This window comes from Papio anubis, chromosome 1 (assembly GCF_008728515.1).
Source record: "Papio anubis isolate 15944 chromosome 1, Panubis1.0, whole genome shotgun sequence".
Classification (NCBI taxonomy): Eukaryota; Metazoa; Chordata; class Mammalia; order Primates; family Cercopithecidae; genus Papio; species Papio anubis.
The window spans coordinates 111,443,203-111,462,540 of NC_044976.1; the positions used below are offsets into that span (position 1 = coordinate 111,443,203).

The 19,338-nt window shown below is 42.5% G+C and overlaps 1 protein-coding gene across 5 annotated transcripts in view; it reads left to right on the forward strand.

Moving 5' to 3' along the window:
• Positions 1–19,338, forward strand: part of LRIG2 (leucine rich repeats and immunoglobulin like domains 2) — a 62,734-nt gene that overhangs the window by 37,702 nt on the left and 5,694 nt on the right. For 3 of the 5 annotated variants that reach the window (XM_009215625.4, XM_021922319.2, XM_009215638.4), the window contains 7 exons: positions 4,142–4,305; positions 7,390–7,710; positions 9,621–9,902; positions 11,523–11,972; positions 13,660–13,809; positions 14,118–14,171; positions 16,273–16,563. In XM_009215625.4, the coding sequence (XP_009213889.1) occupies positions 4,142–4,305; positions 7,390–7,710; positions 9,621–9,902; positions 11,523–11,972; positions 13,660–13,809; positions 14,118–14,171; positions 16,273–16,563 (1,712 nt within the window). The remainder of the gene's footprint in view (positions 1–4,141; positions 4,306–7,389; positions 7,711–9,620; positions 9,903–11,522; positions 11,973–13,659; positions 13,810–14,117; positions 14,172–16,272; positions 16,564–19,338) is intronic. The other 2 variants (XM_021922326.2, XM_003892407.5) reach the window with 2 other exon arrangements.

A 19,338-nucleotide genomic window follows, 5' to 3' on the forward strand; every position in this document is an offset into this window, starting at 1 on the left:
GGCCTCTTTGGGATACTTAGGATCTCTCCAGACCGCATCCTGTAAGCTCTCTCTCTTCCCATTGCTACTGCTCCTTATTCCTCCTCTTACCACCTTTAATGTTCCCTCCGGTTCCCTTAAGCCCTTTGATAAGACTCCCTTCAAATCCATCTGTCCACCCACTGCTAGACTTTTTCCTTCCCACTCTGGACTCTTAGTCACTGGGACTGTAGGCCCCCCACCCTCCTGGGGATCTCTCAGGGGACTTGGGGACTCCCAAAAGTAATGACTTGAGGTTGAAAAGGAAAAAGAATAATTGGAAATAGACTAAATATTTTATCTACACTCAGATGGGCTTTGGAGATATCCAGACAGCCCCTAGATGTTTCTTCAGCTTCCATAAGATTACACATGGCAAAAGAAAAATTTTTTTTTTTTTTTTTGAGATGGAGTCTCCCTCTGTCACCTAGGCTGGAGTGCAGTGGCATGATCTTAGCTCACTGCAACCTCCGCCTTCCAGGTTCAAGCAGTTCTCCTGCCTCAGCCCCCTGAATAGCTGGGATTACAGGCGCCTACCACCACACCCAGCTAATTTTTGTATCTTTAGAAAAGAGGAGTGACCTCGTCCAATTTATGTTTTCTTAGGTATACTGTAAGCTGGACTCATAAGACCTGGGCTCATATCCTAACTCTACTATTTATTTTATTTTATTTTATTATTATTATTTTTTAGATGGAGTCTCGCTTTGTCACCCAGGCTAGAGTGCAGTGGCACGATCTCGGCTCACTGCAGCCTCTGCCTCCCAGGTTCAAGAGATTCTCCTGCCTCAGCCTCCCAAGTAGCTGGGAATACAGGCGCATGCTACTGCGCCCAGCTAATTTTTTGTATTTTTAGTAGGGACGGGATTTCACCATCTTGGCCGGGCTGGTCTGGAACTCCTGACCTTGTGATCCACCCGCCTCAGCCTCCCAAAGTGCTAGGATTACAGGCTTGAGCCACCACGCCCAGCCTCTACTATTTATTTTAGACATAATACTGAATGCCCCCAAAATCTCATTTTCCATTTCTAGAAAATGGAATTGAAAATGCCTACCTCAGCCGGGTGCGGTGGCTCACATCTGTAATCCCAGCACTTTGGGAGGCCAAGGCAGGCAGATCAAGAGGTCAGGAGTTTGAGACCAGCCTGGCCAATATGGTGAAACCCTGTCTCTACTAAAAATGCAAAAATTAACCAGGCGTGGTGCCATGTGCCTGTAGTCCTAGCTACTCAGGTGGCTGAGGCAGGAGAATTGCTTGAACCCGGGAGGTGGAGGTTGTGGTGAGCTGAGATCTCGCCACTGCACTCCAGCCTGGGTGACAGAGCAAGACTCTGTCTCAAATAAATAAATAAATAAATAAATAAATAAATAAATAAATAAAGTATTTAGCACAGTGCCTGACCACAGACAAAACTTTTTTTTTTTTTTTTTTTTTTGAGACGGAGTCTCGCTCTGTCGCCCAGGCTGGGGTGCAGTGGCCGGATCTCAGCTCACTGCAAGCTCCGCCTCCCGGGTTCACGCCATTCTCCTGCCTCAGCCTCCCGAGTAGCTGGGACTACAGGCGCCCGCCACCTCGCCCGGCTAGTTTTTTGTATTTTTTAGTAGAGACGGGGTTTCACCGTGTTAGCCAGGATGGTCTCGATCTCCTGGCCTCGTGATCCACCCGTCTCGGCCTCCCAAAGTGCTGGGATTACAGGCTTGAGCCACCGCGCCCGGCCAGACAAAACTTAATTCACAATAGCTCCCTTCACTTCTGTTTCTTTTGTTTCTTTCCATTCTTCATATACTAACCAAACCCTGACCACAAGTACTTAACAGAGTATAAGGTATTCTCTCAACAAGTGTGTGGATAGATTATACTAAAATATTTCCAGTGGTTTTCTTTGAGTAGTGAGGATTTGGGGGGCTTTCTCTCCCTCTTGGTTTAGTGGTACTTTCTAATTTTCTACTACATAATTTTAATGGAAAATGTTTTAAAATTTATATGCAACTTTTTCATACACTTCTTATTATTGATGCAAAGCCTTGTGGGGAATACCAAAAAGTATAAAGAGAAGATTTTAATAAATGTTGACCTAAAAAGTATTATAAATATGACTTTTAAAGTAACCAAAAGCAACCAACAATTCTCAGTAAAAAAGTTCCATTAGATCCAGGTGTGGTGGCTCATCCCTGTAATCCCAGATACTCAGAAGGCTCAGGTGGGAGGAGCCTCGAGTCCAGGAGTTAGAGACCAGGCTGGGCAACACAGCGGGTTCTTGTCTCAAAACACAGTTGCATTAAAGTTCCTGCAATAGCAGTTTGTTCAAACCAACTGTTAGAGAAGAAATTACTCAACGAAGCTTGTTAAAGCATTATAAAAGCATAGTCATCTTTGCCAGTGCCCCCTTGTTTAATAACAATATAAGTCAACTTTGAACAATCGAACAATGTAAGTCAATTTTTTTCATTCTTAGAATTGAAACTTTGCCAGGCGTGGTGGCTCACACCTGTAATCCCAGCACCCTGGGAGGCCGAGGCAGGTGGATCACGAGGTCAAGAGGTCAAGACCATCCTGGCCAACATGGTGAAACCCCATCTCTACTAAAAATACAAAAATTAGCTGGACATGGTGGCACACACCTGTAGTCCCAGCTACTTGGGAGGCTGAGGCAGGAGAATCACTTGAACCCGGGAGGTGGGGGTTGCAGTGAGCCAAGATTGTGCCACTGCACTCCAACCTGGGCAACAGAGCAAGACCCTGTCTCAAAAAAAAAAAAAAAAAAAAAGTTGAAACTTCTGTGGAATCAGATCTTAGATACTTTATTCAAATATTAAACTTGATGAGGATTTTATCACGTACATAAAGCAAGTTCTCAAAATCATTTACTTTCCCTGCTTCTAAGTGGATGGGATATTTAAGAGGTCATTGAGAGAAAATACTGATTTTTAAGATATGTTTTACAGGGTTATAAACCACAAATACTTTTTCAGTGCTCTTAGTTTAGATTGCATTATACATTCCCACAGTGCTGAAGTGGTTTTTTGTTTGTTTGTTTTTGGGAGACAGAGTCTCAATCTGTTGCCCAGGCTGATGTGCAGTGGCGTGATCTCGGCTCACTGCAACTTCCGCCTCCCGGGTTCAAGCAATTCTTCTGCCTCAGCCTCCCAAGTAGCTGGGATTACAGGTGCCCACCACTATGTCCAGCTAATTTCATGTTTTTAGTAGAGACAGGGTTTCGCCATGTTGGCCAGGCTGGTCTCGAACTCTTGACCGCAGGTGATCCTCCTGCTTCTGCCTCCCAAAGTGCTAGGATTACAGGTATGAGCCACTGAGTCTGGCTTAGTGCAGAAGTGTTTTTAGTCTTCATGAAATAATTTGACAGTAATTATATGCTGTCTACAACAGAGATCTCTCGATGCTCCAATATATATAGTGTTACATCCCAATACTTTCATGAGAAAAAATTTAAACCTCCAAAATTTAAAGGAAGGTGCAATTAACACCATATACGCTTTATCTAGATTCACTGACTGTTAACGTTTTGCTAAATTTGTTCTGTTTCCCTCCCTCCTCCTCTCTCATTTTAGCTCTTGCTCTCTCTCCACGTACACACAAATATATATATATACACATACACAGTTTTTTTGCTGACCATTTAAAAGTTGCAGCCATGATGACATTTCACCTCTAAATATCTCAGCATGTATTTTTTAAGAACAAGTACATTTTCTCACGAAGACATCACCATTACCACACCCAAGGAAATTAACATTGATAAGATAATATTAACTAATACACAGTCCATACTCTAATTTTCCCAATGTTAAAAAAAAAAGTCCTTCGTAGATGCTTTTTTTCAATCAAGAATCACACATTTCATTTGATTGTAATGACTCTTTAGTCGTCTTCAAAATAGATCCCTGGCCACCCTTGTTCCCCTCTCTTTTTTTAGTGTCTTTCATGAGGTTGATACATTTAAAGAATTTTGGCAGACAGTCTCAATTGGTTTTCTCATGATTACATTTATGTTGAATGTTTTTGGCAAGAATAATGGATAGGTGTGTGGTAAGGTTTTAATACTGAAGACGTTTAGAACAAAAAGTAAAACAAAGGATGCGTTTCCTCTTTTCTTTCCTGCAGGATTCTGAACACAAGCAGTTTGCTCTGTGACTGCCATTTGAAGTGGCTACTTCAGTGGTTGATTGATAATAACTTTCAACATTCTGTGAATGTAAGCTGTGCACACCCTGAATGGCTAGCAGGGCAAAGCATCCTGAATGTGGATCTGAAAGATTTTGTCTGTGGTTTGTATTTTTGTTTTAAAATTTTATATATTACACACTTAATAATCTTAACAGAATTTAAAAAAATAAAACCAGAATGATTTTCCACTAGCAATTTTTGTAATCATACAGTTTTAATTGCCATTAAAAATGATCACAGGCATTTTCATGAATGAAGGCTTTTCTCTTTTAGGGGGATTGTTAACCTTAGGTTGGGTATTTGGTAGTCAGATTCCTGAATTAAGCAATGTGAGTTTTTTTATATTAACATTTTTAGTAGATCTTGAAAAGTGCCACCAGGTACTTTCTATTTTTTTTTTTTTTTTTTTTTTAGAAGGAGTCTTACTCTGTTCCCCAGGCTGGAGTGCAGTGGCGCGATCTCGGCTCACTGCAAGCTCCGCCCCCCCGGGTTCACGCCATTCTCCTGCCTCAGCCTCCCAAGTAGCTGGGACTACAGGCGCCGCCACCTCGCCCGGCTAGTTTTTTGTATTTTTTAGTAGAGACGGGGTTTCACCGTGTTAGCCAGGATGGTCTTGATCTCCTGACCTCATGATCCGCCCGTCTCGGCCTCCCAAAGTGCTGGGATTACAGGCGTGAGCCACCGCGCCCAGCCCCAGGTACTTTCTAAAAAGATAGCACTAGTTTAAAGTTGTCACCAACAGCGTATGAATATACTGATTCTGTGTGTTTCGTATTTTTTATGCGGTTTCATAACATTAAAGTGGCAGAGTTGTGTTTTTTCTTTGAGGGGAGAGAGAGAGTCATAGACAAGTTGTCCTGATTCTAGCACGTATACTTTCAAATATACTTTTTTTTTTTTTTTTGAGATGGGGTCTTGCTGCGTCACCCAGGCTGGAGTATAGTGGTGTGATCTCGGCTCACTGCAACCTCTGCCTCCTGGGTTCAAGCGATTCTCCTGTCTCAGCCTCCTGAGTAGCTGGGATTACAGGTGTGTGCCACCATACCTGGCTAATTTTTGTGTTTTTAGTAGAGACGGGGTTTTGCCATGTTGGCCAGGCTGGTCTTGAACTCCTGACCTCAGGTGATCTCCCTGCCTCTGCCTCCCAAAGTGCTGGGATTATAGGTATAAGCCACTGTGCCCAGCCAATTTCAAGTATACTTCTATATTATTCTTTTTCAATTTGGAATTTTTTCCTTTACACTTAAATTTCCTTTAGGCTGGGCATGGTGGCTCACACCTGTAATCCCAGCACTTTGGGAAGCCAAGGTGGGTGGGTCACCTGGGATCTGGAGTTCAAGACCAGCCTGGCCAACATGGTGAAACCCTGACAAATACAAAAATTAGCTGAGTGTGGTGGCACACACCTGTAATCCCAGCTTCTCGGGAGGCTGAGGCAGGAAAATTGCTTGAACCGAGTTGGAGGTTGCAGTGAGGCAAGATTGTGCCACTGCATTCCAGCCTGGGCGACAGAGTTGGACTTTGTCTGAAAAAAAAAAATTTTTTTTCTTTAAAGTGGAATGACTGATTCTTAGCTTTACATAGGAGACCTTTTAGCTCAGTGTATCTATGTTGCATATCCCTAGAGTATCTCTGATCATTTGAGTACCTATATGTTGCCAAATCTGTTTTCACAGTGTACTTAAAGATGGTTGGAACAGAACACACACTTGGGAAGTTTGGGCCCACAAAATACATCCATTGTTTTTACAAATTTTAAAGAAGAGAACAGAATCTAGTAAAGGTTAAATTCTGCTGACATTGCCACACAATCCCTTTTTACTTAGTTTTAAATATAGACATACCATATATTTTTTCCTCCCCTTCCACTTACTGCTTTTATGGCACAATGAAATGTTATCCAGTGGAGATACTGGTTAAGATTTATATACCTGCTTCTCTCAGTCAGTCCAATAACATTATTAATTATGAATCTATATTTTATTAGCTAGTCCTAAGCCAATCTTCAGTTGGACATTTGACCTATTTGGATTTTTTCACTGCTTTAGGTGAAACCTGTGCACATACAAAATGCTTTCAAATAATTTGTTTTATTAGGCATTCTCTGTGAAATATAAATCATTCATAAGCTCCCCATTTTATATTGGCACAGAAAGGATAATTTTTTTTTTTTTTTTTTTGAGACAGAGTCTCACTCTTTTGCCCAGGCTGGAGTGAAGTGGCATGATCTCGGCTTGCCTCCCCACCCTGGGTTCAAGTGATTCTCCTTCAGCCTCTCAAGTAGCTGGGATTACAGGCGCCCGCCACCTCGCCCGGGTAATTTTTGTGTTTTTAGAAGAGATGAGGTTTCGCCATGTTGGCCAGGCTGGTCTCGAACTCCTGACCTCAGGTGATCCACCCACTTTGACCTCCGAAAGTGCTAGGATTACAGGCATGAGTCACCGCTCCTGGCCATATACACGTTTATCTATCACATACATATATACAAGGGGTAATAGAAGTAGAACTTGTCTTGAAATCCTAATATAAGGTTTCTGTTTTTCCCCAATAAGTGATAATGCTTGAGAAATACATTCTGAGCACACAAGTGACAGTAAGGGCTAGTAGAAAAGTGCTGGATCCTGAAGTCAGGAAACTTGAGTTCCAGTCCAGGCTCTGCCACTGACTTGACATGTCTTTGAGCAAGTCATTTGAATTTTCTGGGCCTCATTTCCCCCATCTTTTTTTTTTTTTGAGACGGAGTCTCGCTCTGTCACCCAGGCTGGAGTGCAGTGGCCGGATCTCAGCTCACTGCAAGCTCCGCCTCCCAGGTTTACGCCATTCTCCTGCCTCAGCCTCCTGAGTAGCTGGGACTACAGGCGCCCGCCACCTCGCCCGGCTAGTTTTTTTTGTATTTTTTAGTAGAGACGGGGTTTCACCGTGTTAGCCAGGATGGTCTCGATCTCCTGACCTCGTGATCCGCCCGTCTCAGCCTCCCAAAGTGCTGGGATTACAGGCTTGAGCCACCGCGCCCGGCCTCATTTCCCCCATCTTTAACCAAGGGAATTGGACTCTAGCTCTGTGGTCTCTTTAAACTTTAATATGCCACTTTGTAAACAGAACACACAAATTTATAGTATTTGTTTTAAAATTTAAAGCAAAAATATATAACTGACTTGGCTGCGGATGCATTTTTTTCCCCTTAGATGATTTTCTTAAGCCACAGATAAGGACACATCCTGAAACCATAATTGCTCTAAGAGGCATGAATGTGACTCTGACGTGCACTGCAGTGAGCAGCAGTGATTCACCCATGTCCACTGTGTGGCGCAAAGACAGTGAAATCCTGTATGACGTGGATGTTGAGAATTTTGTTCGTTATCGGCAGCAAGCTGGAGAAGCTCTGGAATATACTAGTATCTTACATCTTTTCAATGTGAATTTCACAGATGAAGGAAAATATCAGTGTATTGTTACTAATCACTTTGGTTCTAATTATTCTCAGAAAGCCAAACTGACTGTAAATGGTAAGGAATTATGCTCCTTGATTATTTTTTAGTTTAGAAGGATTTTTCATGTTCTGTTTTGAATCACTTGAGAGAATTAGGCTAAACCTGACATTTAAGCAGGACTCTTACTGTCTTTTGAGTTGTGATAACGTGTCAAGTGGGTGGGATTTTTGGATTAGTCAGTCTGCCCACTTATGGTCTCTAATTGGTCTTTGGTTGAAGGGTAAATGCTGTGGCCCTAAGAGATAAGCTGTTTTCACTGCTGTTTATGCTTTTGAAGACATTCTTATGAAATTCTCAGTTTTCATTCCAGAACCATAAATCTCTCTTGATAACTATAAAATTTATTCCTGATGGGCCTTATAATAACTGGGAATATCTAGGTCATTTTTGGGTCTAATGGTCATTATCATTGTCTAAATGTAGTTACACAGGATCATTTGTGTGTTTGTGTGTGTATTTTTATTTATTTATTTTAATTTCTCTTTTTTTTTTTTTGAGATGGAGTCTCACTCTGTCACCCAGGATGGAGTGCAGTGGCATGATCTCAGCTCACTGCAACTTCTGCCTCCCAGGTTCAAGTGATTCTCCTGTCTCCTGTAATTCCAAGTAGCTGGAATTACAGATGTGCGCCACCAGGCCCACCTAAATTTTGTATTTTTAGTAGAGACGAGGTTTCACCATTTTGGCCAGGTTGGTCTCAAACTCCTGAGCACAAGCGATCCATCTGCCTTGGCCTCCCAAAGTATTGGATTACAGGTGTAAGCCACTGCACCCAGCCTTATTTCAGTACCTTTTGGGGGTACAAGTGAGTTTTTTCCCCATAGATTATAGTGGTGCATTCTGAGAATTTAGTGCACCCATCACCAAGTAGCATACATTGTATCTAATGTGTAGTTTTTTATCCCTAGCCCCCCGCTCACCCTCTCCATTCTGAATCTCTGAAGTCCATGATACCACTCTGTATGCCTTTGTGTACTCATACTTAGCTCCCACTTATAAGTGAGAACATACGGTGTTTGGTTTTCCACTCCGCACAGGATCATTTTAAAAATGAATACTCTTCTTTCCTGCAAAAGCTTCTCAAAAATAGCTTGATTTATCTATTGCGTATCAAATTGAATAACTACAACATTTTAGGCTTTGTGCAACCAAAAGATGTACTTATGTTTCGCTTCTGTTTTTTAATGATACTTTTGAAGGCATAAGTTTTTCTTAGCATGCAGTTTCCTTGATAGCTTTGTAGATGTTGCTTTGGGCAACATCTTTTGTTTTTGAGATGGAGTCTCACTTTGTCACCCAGGCTGGAGTGCAGTGGTGTGATCTCGGCTCACTGCAACTTTCACCTCCTGGTTTCAAGTGATTCTCCTGCCTCAGCCTCCCAGGGAAGCATCATTTAGCTTTATAAGTGAGGGAATCATGGTAAATATCAGGTTCTAAAATAGGAAGTTCAAGAAGGTTTGTGGCCTTCTGCTTTCCCTAGTTCCAGCTGATGATTAAGTGTATCATGCATCCTAGAAGACACAGTTATCAGTGTGCTCCAAATACTCTGAGGTTCTGGAAGAAGAGATGGCCTCAAAACCGTATTCACTCTTGGCCGGGTGCTGTGGCTCAGGCTTGTAGTCCCAGGACTTTGGGAGGCCAAGGTGGGAGGATAGCTTGAGGCCAGGAATTTGAAGCTGCAGTGAGCTGTGATTGCGCCACTGTACTCCCACCTGGATGGCAGAGCAAGACCCTATCTCTAAAGGTTTTGTTTTTTTTTTTTAATTTATAAAACTATATTCACTCTCAATCAGAGAGCTTGTCTTCACAAAGAAATGGAACATTACGGGGTGTTTTGCCTACTAGACTCTTTCATGCCTATTTGTATATCTATATGTGTCTTTGTTCCCCTGCCCACTTTTTCTTGGTGGTCTTTCTGGAAACAGAGATGCCATCTTTTCTGAAAACGCCAATGGATCTGACTATTCGCACTGGTGCCATGGCCAGATTAGAATGTGCTGCAGAGGGACACCCTGCACCTCAGATTTCCTGGCAGAAAGATGGTGGTACTGACTTCCCTGCGGCTCGAGAAAGACGCATGCATGTCATGCCCGAAGATGACGTCTTCTTTATTGCCAATGTGAAAATAGAAGATATGGGAATCTATAGCTGCATGGCACAAAATATAGCAGGAGGTCTCTCAGCAAATGCTTCCCTAACAGTGTTAGGTACGTTTACTGTTTCATGGGTCCCTGCTCTTTTTGGAGTCTTTGGGATCTACTCTTGGTCTTAACAAGCAAGAAAAATAAGTTTGAGATTACCTCTCTGATTCTTAGATCTTTATCTTATTTCACAATTTTATGCAGGGTTATGTCAGTCTAGGAATTAGTAGGTCAGATAACTGAAATGTGGGAAAATACATAGGGCAAAATTAGGTAGGCATCCTTATCACAATAATTGAAAGTTCAAATTCCTTTATCAACTTACTTTTTCAAGTCCCTCACTGTAAGGTTTCTATTTCATGTAGGTGTGTTTACCATTCAGTGAGTTTGCATTGAGAGTTCCACTGTTCTCTTAGGAGTATCCCAGCCATTTGATGCTGCTTCACTTATTGCTTGATAGGAACCTGACTAACTGTTTGCTCCTAGTTCATTTTCAAAAAAAATTAAACAAACAAAAAATGTATTTTCTAGTTAGAGTTTCTGCTTTCCTTTTCAGTGTGTTCTTCTTAACCCTATTTCTGGTAAAATGCCTTTTTTCCTAAACATTTCCCCCCGGCTAGCCTGGGTTTTTTTTTTTTGTTATTGTTTTGTTTTTTCTTCCTTGTTACAATACTTTTCTTCATGGAACTCAAATCCAAGGTAAATTCTACTTTCCAGTTCTGTATTTTCCTAGATGTCAGTTATTATTATTATTATTAAGTTTGTTGGTTTGTGTTACTTGTATAACCAGAAAAATAAGAAGTTATTTATTTATTTATTTATTTTTTATTTATTTTGAGACGGAGTCTCACTCTGTCGCCCAGACTGGAATGCAGTGGTGTGATCTCGGCTCAGAGCAACCTCCACTTCCCGGATTCAAGCGATTCTCCTGTCTCAGCCTCCTAAGTAGCTGGGACTACAGGCACATACCACTGCGCCCAGCTAGTTTTTGTATTTTTTTAAGAGACGGGGTTTCACCATGTTGGTCAGGCTGGTCTTGAACTCCTGATCTCGTGATCCGCCCACCTCAGCCTTAGAAAAATAAGTCATTTATTGTTTTAGCATGTTAAGATATACAGAAAATTAGGAAAAGGGGAGGAAAGTCACTCAAACACTGAAGGATTTTAGCATATTCTAGACTTTCCCCTCTCACTTTTATGTAGTTAAATGTACCTACATTTTTTTCATTTAATATTGTACCACAAGTTACCTTGTTATTAAAGTCTTTGTAAAACATCATGTGACTATACTATAATTTACTTAATCATTTTTCTGCTAGGTTTTAAAATATTTTTCTTTATTCTTTAAAATTACAAATTTTGTAGTAAACATCTTTGCATATAAATCTTTGAATTTCATTTTTTTTTTAAGTTATTTTTAACCTTTTTTAATGGGTCACCCCTGCTCACCTCCTCCAGCTATTGCAGCTGCCCTGAATTTCTTACTTAGGATAGCTTGCCTAAGCTGGAATTACTGAGAAACGATTGAGGCTTTTGTCAGGATTTTGTTCTGAAACATTAACTTCTAATCCTCCTATGAGTATATAAAATTACTCATTTTATTATACCCTCATTGATCTAATTCAGTAGGAATTAGGGAATAAAACTGCCTAACTTTTCATTTTTTTTTTTAATGTTTTCCTGTTAGAGACACCCTCATTTATTAGACCCCTGGAGGATAAGACAGTAACCCGAGGTGAAACTGCGGTGTTACAGTGCATAGCTGGAGGGAGTCCTGCACCTCGTCTCAACTGGACTAAAGATGATGGGCCTTTGCTGGTGACAGAACGACATTTCTTTGCTGCAGCCAATCAGCTTCTCATCATTGTAGATGCTGGGCTAGAAGATGCTGGGAAATATACCTGCATTATGTCTAACACCCTTGGGACAGAACGTGGCCACATTTACCTAAATGTCATTTCATCCCCCAATTGTGACTCTTCCCAGAGTAGCATTGGGCATGAAGATGATGGCTGGACTACAGTTGGCATTGTCATCATTGTTGTGGTCTGCTGTGTTGTTGGCACTTCTTTGATCTGGGTCATTGTTATTTACCACATGAGAAGGAAAAATGAAGACTATAGTATCACAAACACAGGTAAGTAGTACCCACATGACACCCATGGCTTGTACTTGAGTCAAGAATGTAGTATAGGATTAATTGTACAGTATAAAAAACAGAGCTGGTCATAGTAGCACATGCCTGTAGTCCCAGCTACTCAGGAGGATGAGGTGGGAGGACTGCTTGAGCCCAGGAGTTCAAGGCCCATCTGGGCAACATAGCGAGACCTCATCTTCCCCTCAAAAAACTGAAGAGCTGTGATACATTACCTGATATGTGATGGAAGGGAGTTTTTGTTGTTAAAATGTTCAACTTCTTTGATATAACAGAACCTCTTTGAGGAAAGAATTTTGTTTGTTTATTTGAGATAGGGTGTTACTCTAATGCCTAGGTCAGAGTGTATACGGCTCACTGCAGCGTTGACTTCCCAGGCTCAGGTAATTCTCCCATCTTGCCCTTCTGAGAAGCGGAGACTATAGGCATGTGCCACCGCACCTAATTTTTTATGTTGTTAGTAGAGTCAGGTTTTGCCATGTTGCCCAAGCTGGTCTCGAACTCCTGGGCTCAAGCAGTTTGTCTGCCTTGGCCTCTCAAAGTGCTGGGATTATAGGCATGAGCCACTACGTCTGAACAATTTTAAGAATTTGTAAATACTTTTTTTTTTTTTTTCCGAGATGGAGTCTCACTCTGTTGCCAGGCTGGAGTGCAGTGGCATGATCTCGGCTCAATGCAACTTCCACTTCTCGGGTTCAAGCGATTCTCCTGACTCAGCCTTCCAAGTAGCTGGGACTACAGGCGTGTGCCACCACGCCCAGCTAATTTTTGTGTGTGTTTTTTTTTTTTTTTTTTTTTGAGACGGAGTCTCGCTCTGTCGCCCGGGCTGGAGTGCAGTGGCCGGATCTCAGCTCACTGCAAACTCCGCCTCCCGGGTTTAGGCCATTCTCCTGCCTCAGCCTCCCGAGTAGCTGGGACTACAGGCGCCCGCCACCTCACCCGGCTAGTTTTTTGTATTTTTTTTTAAGTAGAGACGGGGTTTCACCGTGTTAGCCGGGATGGTCTCGATCTTCTGACCTCGTGATCCGCCCATCTCGGCCTCCCAGAGTGCTGGGATTACAGGCTTGAGCCACCGCACCCGGCCTAATTTTTGTGTTTTTAGTTGAGACGGGGTTTCACCATGTTGACCAGAATGATCTCAATCTTTTGACCTTATGATCTGCCTGCCTTGGCCTCCCAGAGGGCTGGGATTACAGGCGTGAGCAACCATGCCTGGCCAAACTTGACTCTTAAAAACGCATTACAGATGCATTCTCTTTAATGTCAAAGGCTCCTTTTCATCATAATTTTGCTGTAAGGAAGAATGGATCCCTTGCGATTGAGATCAGTCTCTCTTTTTTTTTCCCTTGAATATCAAACTGGATTGTTGAGGTCAGTCTTTTACACCTCTCACCCTGAAATCCTGCAAGAAAAGAAATCTAGTCAGATAGATTATGAAAGTGTGGCAGTAGATAAGATTTCAACCTTTAGGTTTTGTTTCTTTTGGTGAAACTTTGAGAAGAATTCTAGTGAGAAATAGTTTTAGGGGAAGTACCAAGAGCTGTCAGGGTCCTAGGTACATACAGTTTTTCTTGCTAATAGTATCCAAGTGGAACACATTTGCAAAACAGTCTTCTGAGTGTTGACTTCAACTGCCTACCTTTGAGAGTTAAAAATATGTCTTTTACAGAGGAGCTCAATCTGCCTGCAGACATTCCCAGCTACTTGTCTTCCCAAGGAACGCTGTCTGAGCCACAGGAAGGCTACAGCAACTCTGAGGCAGGCAGTCACCAGCAACTTATGCCTCCTGCCAATGGATATATACACAAAGGCACTGATGGTAATGACTCTGTTGTTTATGGTTACAATTTCAGCCTCATCTATTGAGTTTATTTTTCAGTGTGTAGTTTCTCCATTAATCTGAAGCAATATTTTAAAGTAAGATACCTAATGAAAGCATTTAGCCACATGCAAAATAGGATGAAAATTGACTAAAGTCTTAACAGGATAAGAAAATCATCTTACAGAGTGGAGAAACACATTAAACAAGAGATTAGAGTACACAGCAGAGGCTCCCAAACTTGTGTAATTATAGGAAAGGGATGTTCTGGAAACTTTTTTCAGGTATCTCTTTCTTACCCTTTTCAGGCGGGGGCATCCTTCAGACCACATCCAAGGAAAGCTGGTTTCTCTTCCTGACAGGTAGACATTCAGTAAAGTTTAAAGGGTATCTAAGAGCCAGGCATGGTGGCACGCCTGTAGTCCCATCTATCCATGAGGCTGAAGCAGAAGGATTGCTTGAGGCCAGGAGTTTGAGACTATATCATGCTGTGAGCACACCAATGAATAGCCACTGTACTCTAGCCTGAACAACACAGCAAGACTCCCTACCTCTAAAAAAATCAACAAAGGGTAGCAGTGGTTCTCAGCATATATCAGAGAGATGTAAAGAGTTCTCTAATTAAATGAACCTACATCCCAACATGTAGAGATGTGTACCCATACACAGAGCTCTTCTCCCTCCACCCTTTTCATACCCTCGCTCCCATAGGGAGTGACAGAACTGAATGAATTAAGGGACAGAAGAATTGGGTTTGACTGATACTTCTTCCTTTTTCCAGCTCTGTGACCATGAACTAGTTACTTAAGATCTGAGCTTTACTTTTCTAATTTTTAAACAAAGAAACAATAGTTTGTAAAGCACTTTCCCCAAGATTCTCACAGATCTTTTCAACAAATCTTTGTGGTACTTCAAATACTATACAAATGAAAGATATATTCCATTTCTTCAGATACTTTTTTAGACTGAGTGTCAACAGAACTTTATCTAATTGGTAAATGGGATTTTATTTTGGCTTTTCATGAAAAATATAGTAGTTCTGACTCTTTTCTTGTTTCTGAGAAAGAGTCTTACTCTGTCACCCAGGCCGGAGTGCAGTGGCACAATCTCAGCTCACTGCAACCTCCACCTCACAGGTTCAAGCAATTCCTCTGCCTTAGCCTCCCGAGTAGCTGGGATTACAGGTGCGTGCCACCATAACCGGCTAATTCTTGTATTTTTAGTAGAGACAGGTTTCACCACGTTGGTCAGGCTGGTCTTGAACTCCTGACCTTGTGATCTGCCTGCCTTGGCCTCCCAAAGTGCTGGGATTACAGGCATGAGCCACTGTACCTCGCCAGCATTTCTGACTTTTAAAAGAATACTTAAAAGTCTATTCTTTGAAATATGTGGGAAATAACACTGCTTTCTGGGTTAAACTAAATTACTTTTCACTCTCTTCCAGTTCTAACATTCTGTTGCGTGATTTTGTTTTTTTGTTTTTTTGAGACAGAGTTTCATTCTTGTCACCCAGGCTGGAGTGCAATGGCGCCATCTCAGCTCACTGTAACCTTTGCCTCCCAGGTTCAAGTGATTCTCCTGTCTCAGCCTCCCGAGTAGCTGGGATTACAGGCACCCACCACCACGCCCAGCTAATTTTGTATTTTTAGTAGAGACACGGTTTCACCATGTTGGCCAGGCTGGTCTCAAACCGCGGACCTCAGGTGATCCACCTGCCTCGGCCTCCCAAAGTGTTGGGATTGCAGGCGTGAGCCACTGCTTCTAGCCTGTTGCATGATTTTGAATAAGTGACTCACTCTATTTCTCACTTTCTTTTCTCTCCTTCATCATTAAGTTTTCAAAGCACATAATAATCCAGGGAGTTCATTATTAAACCTATACTTCTGTCAACCATGTACTTGTCAGGCAGGACTCCTCATTGTTAGAAGCTTTCTGTAAGGATGCTTGTAGCAATTGGTGTTACTTAACCTCTTGACTCATGAAAGTAACATGGTTTTTCATGAAGTGAAGTCATAACTCCTTATTCTCTGACTTAGTTTGCTTAAGCCAAGCATGTATCTTGTAGCACAGTACCAGCTTTATCTTGCTCCATTGATTTGGGCATGATCCATCCATCCACGATAGATATGTTTCAGTGTAGTTTTCAAGAGCATGGGCTCTGGAGCCAGAATGGCTGTTTCTGCTCCTCACTCTGGCAGTATGACTTTGGTTAAGTTACTTAACTTCTCTGTGCTATAGTTTACCCTGTCTGTAAAGTGGGGATAATAATAATACCTACCTCATAAGGATGTTGTGAGGATTAATGAATCAGTTCACAGAAAGGGCTTGAAACTTCACCTACTTTATAAAGTAAGTGCTCAATACATGCTAGCAATGATGATGACAACCGTTGAAGAAAACTGATGATTGGCAAAAAATAATTCCTTAACAGAAAGATATTTAGATTCTTTTTCTTGTTATTAGGTGGCACTAGTACCCGGGTGATTTGCTCAGATTGTTATGACAATGCCAACATCTACTCCAGGACCCGAGAATACTGTCCATACACCTATATTGCTGAGGAGGATGTTCTTGATCAGACACTGTCGAGCCTCATGGTCCAGATGCCTAAAGAGACATATTTAGCTCATCTTCCCCAGGATACTACTGCCCTAGAGAGCCTGATATCGTCAGCTGACGGAGAGCCATCTGCCTTTCCCACCAACCATGAGAGGATAAGTGAGAAGAAACTTTCGTCCACACCGATGAGTGGTGGTAAGGGATGCATTTTTTGTTGTTATTTTGTTTTTATTTCGTCTAATTGACTCTTCCTTCTGTCATATAGGTAGTGCTCTCATTTGACAGGAAGCAAACGGATTGGTATATAGGAGAAACTGGCCATTGTTAAATGGTGTAAACTATAGCCAGAGATTTCTACATACTAGGGTTACAAAGAAGTCTTCATCTATAGGATGGAAACAACTTTTGTGGGGGTAACAAGATCACACTACTAAAAATTGAGAGGCCATACACAAAAACGTTTCATACAGGGTATTTATTTATTTGAGACAGAGTCTCGCTGTGTCGCCCAGGTTGGAATGTAGTGGCGCAATCCCAGCTCACTCCAACCTCTGCCTCCCGGTTCAAGCAATTCTCGTACCTCAGCCTCCCAAGAAGCTGGGACTATAGGCGTGCACCACCACACCCAGCTAATTTTTGTATTTTTAGTAGAGATGGGGTTTAACCATGTTGGCCAGGCTGGTCATGATCTCCTGACCTCATGTGATTTGCCTGCCTTGGCCTCCCAAAGTGCTGGGATTACTGGTGTGAGCCACTACACCTGGTATCATATAGGGTATTAATTTTTCTCCCATCTTTATTTAAATAAAGAATAAAATATGGGGGGCTGGGCGCAGTGGCTCACACCTGTAATTTTAGCATTTTGGGAGGCCAAAGCAGGTGGATCATTTGAGGTCAGGAGTTTGAGACCAGCCTGGCCAACATAGTGAAACCCCGTCTCTACTAAAAATACAAAAATTAGCCAGGTGTGGTGGCGGGCGCCTGTAATCCCACCTACTCAGGAGGCTGAGGCACGAGAATCACTTAAGCTCAAGAGATGGAGGTTGCAGTGAGCCAAGATCGTGCCACTGCACTCCAGCCTGGGCAACAGAGTGAGACTCTGTCTCCAAAAAGTAGTAATAATAAAATTTTGGCATAATTTGGTGATGGTTTTTACTGAGAAGATTTTTTTTTTTTTTTTTTTTTTGGAAATGGAGGTTTGCTCTTGTTTCCCAAGCTGGAGTACAATGACGCGATCTCGGCTCACCACAACCTCCACCTCCCGGATTTAAGCAATTCTCCTGCCTCAGCCTCCCGAGTAGCTGGGATTACAGGCATGTGCTACCATGCCCAGCTAATTTTGTATTTTTAGTAGAGATGGGGTTTCTCCATGTTGCTCAGGCTGGTCTCGAACTCCAGACCTCAGGTGATCCGCCCACCTTGGCCTCCCAAAGTGCTGGGATTACAGGCATGAGCCACCGTGCCTGGCCTACTGAGAAGATTTTTGTTTTAAATTTGAGATGTATTCTAGCCCTGTCGCCTAGGCTGGAGTCCAGTGGCGTGATCTCGGCTCACTGCAACCTCTGCCTCCCAGGTTCAAGCGAACATGTTTTGTTTTGTTGCTGTTCTAGTAGGTAAACATTTAATCTCAGCTTCACTTGGCGGGTGTTTTCTTCTATGAGGTACGATCAAGGTCATAAGTGAGAACGCAGTTTTGGGCTTGTGTCCCCTGTCTCACATGGCCCAGGAAAAGAAATATACATTATACTGTATAGATTAGGCATTTGATAACCACTTGGCATTTGAAACAAAACTCTTTCTAGATCATGGAGAGTAATGCTGAGCATGTCTTCCTGTCCATCCAAGCTTTTCATCAGCTTTCATCCTTCTGTCAGCCTGACATGCAGGAGCACTGGAATAGGGTAGGAGGTCAGGCTGGGTGCAGTGGCTCACTTTTGTAATCCCAGCACTTTGGGAGACCAAGGCGGGTGGATCACAAGGTCAGGAGTTCGAGACCAGCCTGGACAACATAGTGAAACCCCATCTCTACTAAAAAAATAAAAAATTAGCTGGGCATGGTGGTGGGCGCCCGTAATCCCAGCTACTTGGGAGGCTGAGGCAGGAGAATCACTTGAACCCGGGAGGCGGAGTTTGCAGTGAGCTGAGATTGAGTGATTGCACTCCAGCCTGGACATCAGGGTGAGACTCTGTCTGAAAACAACAACAACAACAACAACAAAGATAGGGTAGGAGGTGAGAACTACAGGTTTCCAGAGGAAGGCAAAGTATACTGTGATACTCCTGGGGATAGTTCTGGCAGGAGTGAATGATCTAATGTCCCACGTTCGATTATGTCCCACAGGTTACAGGATCATGCTTTTGATTTTAGTAGGACTTGGAATTCAAGATAGTAGTGAGGGTACATGAAACTCTCTTCAGGATGAAATCTGGCCAGAGACTTAATTTTGCATTTACTATTTCACGTCCCACATTAGATCATTTACTCCTGCCAGAACCATCTGTGAAAGTTTCTAAGATATGCTCGCTTTTTTTTTTTTTTTTTTTTAAGATACAGAGTCGCGCTCTGTTGCCCAGGCTGGAGTGCAGTGGCACGATCTCGGCTCACTGCAACCTCCGCCTTCCATGTTCAAGCAAGTCTCCTGCCTCAGCCTCCTGAGTAGCTGGGATTACAGGTGCCCACCACCACGCCTGGCTAATTTTTTGTATTTTTAAAATAGACAGGCTTCACCATGTTGGCCTGTGGCTGGTCTTGAACCTCCTGACCTCAGGTGATCCACCCACCTCAGCCTCCCAAAGTGTTGTCAGGATTACAGGTGTATGAGCCACTGCACCTGGCAGTCTGTTTTGTTTTTTGTTTTTTAGATAATGTGAGTCTCGCCTCTGTCAGCCTGGTAGGCTGGAGTGCAGTGGCCGATCTCAGCTCACTGCAAGCTCCACCTCCCAGGTTTAATGCCGCATTCTCCTGCCTCA